Below are 6,157 nucleotides of genomic sequence, written 5' to 3'. Positions count from 1 at the left end.
CCGAGCGGCTCCGCCCCCTCGCCCTCCCCCCCAAGCTCCGCCCGCAAACCCGCCGGGAGATGACGCGAGGACGCAGCCGCGGCCACGCCCTCCGGACATCGGCCACGCCCACCCGCAGCGGGCACGCGCGAGGGAAGGAGCGGCGCTGGGAGGGGACGGAGGGGAGACTGGGAGGCACTGGGAGGCACTGAAGGGATACTGGGAGGCACTGGGAGGCACTGGGAGGGGACAGAGGGGATACTGGTAGCTACTGGGAGGGGACAGGGGATACTGGTAGCTACTGGGAGGCACTGGGAGGGGACAGAGGGGATACTGGGGGCTACTGGGAGCACTGGGAGGGGAGTGAAGGGATACTGGGAGCTACTGGGAGGCACTGGGAGGGGAGTGAAGGGTAACTGGGAGGCACTGGGAGGGGAGTGGGAGGCACTGGGAGGGGAGTGGAGGGTAACTGGGAGGCACTGGGAGGGGAGTGGAGGGTAACTGGGAGGCACTGGGAGGGGACTGAAGGGATACTGGGACCTACTGGGAGGCACTGGGAGGGCACTGAAGGGATACTGGGAGGCACTGGGAGGGGACTGAAGGGAGACTGGGAGGCACTGGGAGGGGACTGAAGGGATACTGGGAGCTACTGGGAGGCACTGGGAGGGCACTGAAGGGATACTGGGAGCTACTGGGAGGGGACTGAAGGGAGACTGGGAGGCACTGGGAGGGCACTGAAGGGATACTGGGAGGCACTGGGAGGGGACTGAAGGGAGACTGGGAGGCTGTGGGTGTCACTGGTTCCACTGCATCCCTTTATTTCCCCACGGGGTGGGGTGGGTGTGGTCAGGACCCACTTCCGGGGGGCGTGGACACCTCCCGGCCCCTCCCCTTAGAGGAGGAGCAGGAGCAGGAAGGGGAGGAGCCAGCCCGGCCCCGCCCAGCTCTGGCTGCTCCCCACGGGGCCCTTGGTTCCCTGCTTGCCCTCCAGGGGGCGCCCCGCGGCCGAGCGCCCCGCGGCCATCCTGTCCCTGGCGGCCGCCTGGGGTCGGAGCCGCCCTCCGTGACGTCACCGCCGCCCTCGTGACGTCACCCGCCGCCCCCGGCCGCCGGGACGTCCGCCTTGCCCCTCTCGGCGGCCATCTTGGGTGTGGCGCCGACTCCCTTGAGGTCTCCCGGAGGGGTGGGGGTGGCGCCGGCGGCCATCTTGGGTGTGACCTCCGCGCCGCCGGGCGCGCGGGCGGTGCCGGCGGCCATCTTGGATGTGGCGTTGACCCCGCCCGATCTCCCGCGAGGGGCGGGGGCGGTGCCGGCGGCCACCTCGGGCGTGGCGCCGACCCCGCCCGATCCCCCCGGCGGGGTGGGGGCGGGGCCCCGGCCGCCTTGGAGGCGTTGTGCGGGGCGTGGCCGTGGGGGAGGAGCTCCAGGCGCGGCCAATCAGGGTCGAAGAAGGCGGGGCCGAGCAGGTGGCGGTTGCAGAGGTCCTCCCCGCAGCAGGAGCCAATCAGCGTCACCACCTCGTCCCCGCGCCGCTCCCCCCGGCACGTGGGGTCCCGCGTGCAGCCCCGCACCTCCCGCCACACCGTGGCGCCGCCTGCGGGCCGGCGGGGGGGACGTCAGGCCCCTCCCAGCCCCTCCCGATCCCTTCCCAGCCCCTCCCAATCCCCTCCCAGCCCCTCCCGATCCCTTCCCAGTCCCTCCCAACCCCTCCCAGCCACTCCCAATCCCTTCCCAGCCCCTCCCAATCCCCTCCCAGTCCCCTCCCAGTCCCTCCCAATCCCTTCCTAGCCCCTCCCAATCCTTCCCAGCCCCTCCCGAACCCCTCTCAGTCCCTCCCAGCCCCTCCCAATCCCCTCCCAGTTCCTCCCAATCCCTTCCCAACCACCTCCCAAGCCCCCTTCCCGAACCCCTCCCAGTCCTCCCAATCCCTTCCCAGTCCTTCCAATCTCTTCCCAACCCGCTCCCAGCCCCTCCCAATCTCTTCCCAACCCCTCCCAGTCCCTCCCAATAGCTCCCAGTCCCTCCCATTGCCTCCCAGTCCCCTCCCATTGCCTCCCAGTCCCTCCCAATCCCTTCCCAGCCCCTCCCAATCCCCCTCCACAATCCCTTCCCAGCACCTCCCGAACCCCTCCAGTCCCTCCCAATCCCTCCCAGTCCCTCCCAATCCCTTCCCAACCCCTCCCAGCCCCTCCCAAGCCCCTCCCGAACCCCTCCCAGTCCCTCCCAATCCCTTCCCAGTCCCTTCCAATCAATTCCCAACCCCTCCCAGTCCCTCCCAATCTCTTCCCAACCCCTCCCAGTCCCTCCCGAACCCCTCCCAGCCCCTCCCAATCCCTCCCAGTCTCTCCCAATCCCTTCCCAACCCCTCCCAGTCCCTCCCAATCCCTTCCCAGTCCCTTCCAATCAATTCCCAACCCCTCCCAGTCCCTCCAAGCCCTTCCCAACCCTCCCAATCCCCTCCCAGCACCCTCCCAATCCGTCCCAAGCCCTCCCAGTCCCTCCCAATCCCTTCCCACTCCCTCCCAATCCCCTCCCAGCCCCTCCCACTCCCCTCCCCGCCCCTCCCGGTGCCGCGGCGGGGCAGACCCAGGCTGAGGCTGAGGTTGCCGTGGAAGCAGCCGCGGAGGTCTCCGTAGCAGGAGACGATGGTGGTCGGCTGGCAGGGCCCCTCCTGGGGGCAGCCGAAGCAGCGCAGCCCATTGGGGGCCTGGGAGCTGCCATTGTCTGCTGCGGACCAGTACAGACCAGCATGGACCAGCAGGAACCAGGGCACTGCCCCCCCCCCCCCCCCCCACCCCGAGCGTGCCACTCCCTGGCCCCTCCCAGTCCCTCCCAATCCCCTCCCAGTCCCTCCAGTCCCTTCCAGTCACCTCCCAGTCCCTCCCAATCCCCTCCCAGTCCGTCCCAGTCCCCTTGCAGTCACCTCCAGATCCTCCCAATCCCCTCCCAGTCCGTCCCAGTTCCCCTTGCAGTCACCTCCCAGTGCCTCCCAGTACCCCTCCCAGTCCACTCCCCACTCCCTCCCAGTGCCCTTAGAGTCCCTCTCAATCCCCTCCCAGTCCATCCCAGTCCCTCCCACTCCCTCCCAGTCCCCTTGCAGTCACCCTCCCAGTCCCTCCCACTCCCTCCCAGTCCCCTTGCAGTCACCTCCTAGTGCCTCCCAGTCCCTCCCAGTGCCTCCCAGTCCCTCCCACTCCTTTCCAGTCTCCTTAGAGTCCCTCTCAATCTCCTCCCAGTCCTCTCCCAGTCCATCCCAGTCCCCTCCCAGTCTCCTCCCACTCCCTCCCAGTCCCTCCCACTCCCTCCCAGTCCACTCCCACTCCCTCCCAGTGCCCTCAGAGTCCCTCCCCGTGCCCTCCCCGTGCCCTCCCCGTGGCTGCCAGCGGCCTGGCAGCGCCCCCAGCGGTACCGGGCAGGGGCAGGGCGCTGTCGGTGCCGAGGGGCAGCTCCCGGTTGCAGCCCCTCCCCTCCTCGCACTGCCGCCGCTGCACGAAGAGGGCCAGGCCGCCCAGGGGGAGGGCCCGCGACGAGGCCCCGCCCACGCCCCGCGAGCAGCCCCGCCCCCCCAGCGCGAGCCGCCCGTGACCTGAGGGGAGGGGGTCGGGGGGGGGGGGGGGGGGGAGGAGGAGAAGGGGGGAGGGAAAAGATCAGACCCATAGCGACCCAAAGGGGCCTACAGCGACCCATAGGGACCCATGGTGACCTATAGTGACCCATAGCCACTCATAGGGACCTACAGCGACCCATAGGGACCCATGGTGACCTATAGTGACCCATAGCCACTCATAGGGACCTACAGCGACCCATAGGGACCCATGGTGACCTATAGTGACCCATAGCCACTCATAGGGACCTACAGCGACCCATAGGGACCCATGGCGACCTATAGTGACCCATAGCGACCCAAAGGGGCCTACAGCAACCCATAGGGACCCATGGTGACCTATAGTGACCCATAGCGACCCAAAGGGGCCTACAGTGACCCATAGGGACCCATGGCGACCTATAGTGACCCATAGCGACCCAAAGGGGCCTACAGCGACCCATAGGGACCCATGGCGACCTATAGTGACCCATAGCGACCCAAAGGGGCCTACAGCGACCCATAGGGACCCATGGTGACCTATAGTGACCCATAGCGACCCAAAGGGACCTACAGCGACCCATAGTGACCCATGGCGACCTATAGTGACCCATAGGGACCTACAGCGACCCATAGGGACCCATGGTGACCTATAGTGACCCATAGCGACCCAAAGGGACCTACAGCGACCCATAGTGACCCATGGCGACCTATAGTGACCCATAGGGACCTACAGTGACCCATAGGGACCCATGGTGACCTATAGTGACCCATAGCCACTCATAGGGACCTACAGCGACCCATAGGGACCCATGGTGACCTATAGTGACCCATAGCCACTCATAGGGACCTACAGCGACCCATAGGGACCCATGGCGACCTATAGTGACCCATAGCGACCCAAAGGGGCCTACAGCAACCCATAGGGACCCATGGTGACCTATAGTGACCCATAGCGACCCAAAAGGGGCTACAGTGACCCATAGGGACCCATGGCGACCTATAGTGACCCATAGCGACCCAAAGGGGCCTACAGCGACCCATAGGGACCCATGGTGACCTATAGTGACCCATAGCGACCCAAAGGGGCCTACAGCGACCCATAGGGACCCATGGTGACCTATAGTGACCCATAGCGACCCAAAGGGGCCTACAGCAACCCATAGGGACCCATGGTGACCTATAGTGACCCATAGCGACCCAAAGGGGCCTACAGCGACCCATAGGGACCCATGGTGACCTATAGTGACCCATAGCGACCCAAAGGGGCCTACAGCGACCCATAGGGACCCATGGCGACCTATAGTGACCCATAGCGACCCAAAGGGACCTAGAGCGACCCATAGGGACCCATGGCGACCTATAGTGACCCATAGCGACCCAAAGGGGCCTACAGCGACCCATAGGGACCCATGGTGACCTATAGTGACCCATAGCGACCAAAGGGGCCTACAGCGACCCATAGGGACCCATGGCGACCTATAGTGACCCATAGCGACCCAAAGGGGCCTACAGCGACCCATAGGGACCCATGGCGACCTATAGTGACCCATAGCGACCCAAAGGGGCCTACAGCGACCCATAGGGACCCATGGCGACCTATAGTGACCCATAGCGACCCAAAGGGGCCTACAGCGACCCATAGGGACCCATGGCGACCTATAGTGACCCATAGCCACTCATAGGAACCTAGAGCGACCCATAGGGACCCATGGCGACCTATAGTGACCCATAGCGACCCAAAGGGGCCTACAGGCGACCATAGGGACCCATGGCGACCTATAGTGACCCATAGCGACCCAAAGGGGCCTACAGCGACCCATAGGGACCCATGGCGACCTATAGTGACCCATAGGGACCTACAGCGACCCATAGGGACCCATGGTGACCTATACTGACCCATAGCGACCCAAAGGGGCCTACAGCGACCCATAGGGACCCATGGCGACCTATAGTGACCCATAGGGACCTACAGCGACCCATAGGGACCTATGGTGACCTATACTGACCCATAGCGACCCAAAGGGGCCTACAGCGACCCATAGGGACCCATGGCGACCTATAGTGACCCATAGCGACCCAAAGGGGCCTACAGCGACCCATAGGGACCCATGGCGACCTATAGTGACCCATAGCGACCCAAAGGGGCCTACAGCGACCCATAGGGACCCATGGTGACCTATAGTGACCCATAGCGACCCAAAGGGGCCTACAGCGACCCATAGGGACCCATGGCGACCTATAGTGACCCATAGCGACCCAAAGGGGCCTACAGCGACCCATAGGGACCCATGGTGACCTATAGTGACCCATAGCGACCCAAAGGGGCCTACAGCGACCCATAGGGACCCATGGCGACCTATAGTGACCCATAGCCACTCATAGGGACCTATAGCAACCCATAGGGACCCATGGTGACCTATAGTGACCCATAGCCACTCATAGGGACCTATAGCGACCCATAGCGACCCATGGTGACCTATAGTGACCCATAGCCACTCATAGGGACCTATAGCAACCCATAGGGACCCATGGTGACCTATAGTGACCCATAGCCACTCATAGGGACCTAGAGCGACCCATAGGGACCTATAG

The 6,157-nt window shown here is 64.8% G+C and overlaps 1 protein-coding gene across 1 annotated transcript; it reads right to left on the bottom strand.

The window, feature by feature from the left end:
* Window positions 1-1,068: 1,068 nt before the first annotated feature.
* Window positions 1,069-4,456, bottom strand: LOC128899829 (ly6/PLAUR domain-containing protein 3-like). Its single transcript, XM_054179537.1, has 5 exons — window positions 4,417-4,456; window positions 3,389-3,565; window positions 2,566-2,706; window positions 1,318-1,573; window positions 1,069-1,264 (listed from the first exon to the last, which is right to left on the bottom strand). The coding sequence occupies exons 1-5, from the start codon at window positions 4,454-4,456 to the stop codon at window positions 1,069-1,071; spliced, it is 810 nt and encodes a 269-aa protein (XP_054035512.1).
* Window positions 4,457-6,157: the final 1,701 nt, after the last annotated feature.

The sequence above is a fragment of the Dryobates pubescens genome, unplaced genomic scaffold (assembly GCF_014839835.1).
Source record: "Dryobates pubescens isolate bDryPub1 unplaced genomic scaffold, bDryPub1.pri scaffold_77_arrow_ctg1, whole genome shotgun sequence".
NCBI classification, from domain to species: domain Eukaryota; kingdom Metazoa; phylum Chordata; class Aves; order Piciformes; family Picidae; genus Dryobates; species Dryobates pubescens.
This window is presented reverse-complemented; position numbering and strand designations above follow the sequence as displayed.

Bases quoted from the DNA above. Each gene is read 5' to 3' on its own strand.
- LOC128899829 (XM_054179537.1), bottom strand. From the start codon at position 4,456: ATGGGTCACTATAGGTCGCCATGGGTCCCTATGGGTCGCT. The intron at 2,707-3,388 runs GTACCGCTGGGG...ACTGGTCCGCAG, and splicing joins CAGCGCCCTGCCCCTGCCCG to CAGACAATGGCAGCTCCCAG. The intron at 1,265-1,317 runs GTCGGCGCCACG...CCCTCGCGGGAG, and splicing joins CGCCGGGGGGATCGGGCGGG to ATCGGGCGGGGTCAACGCCA.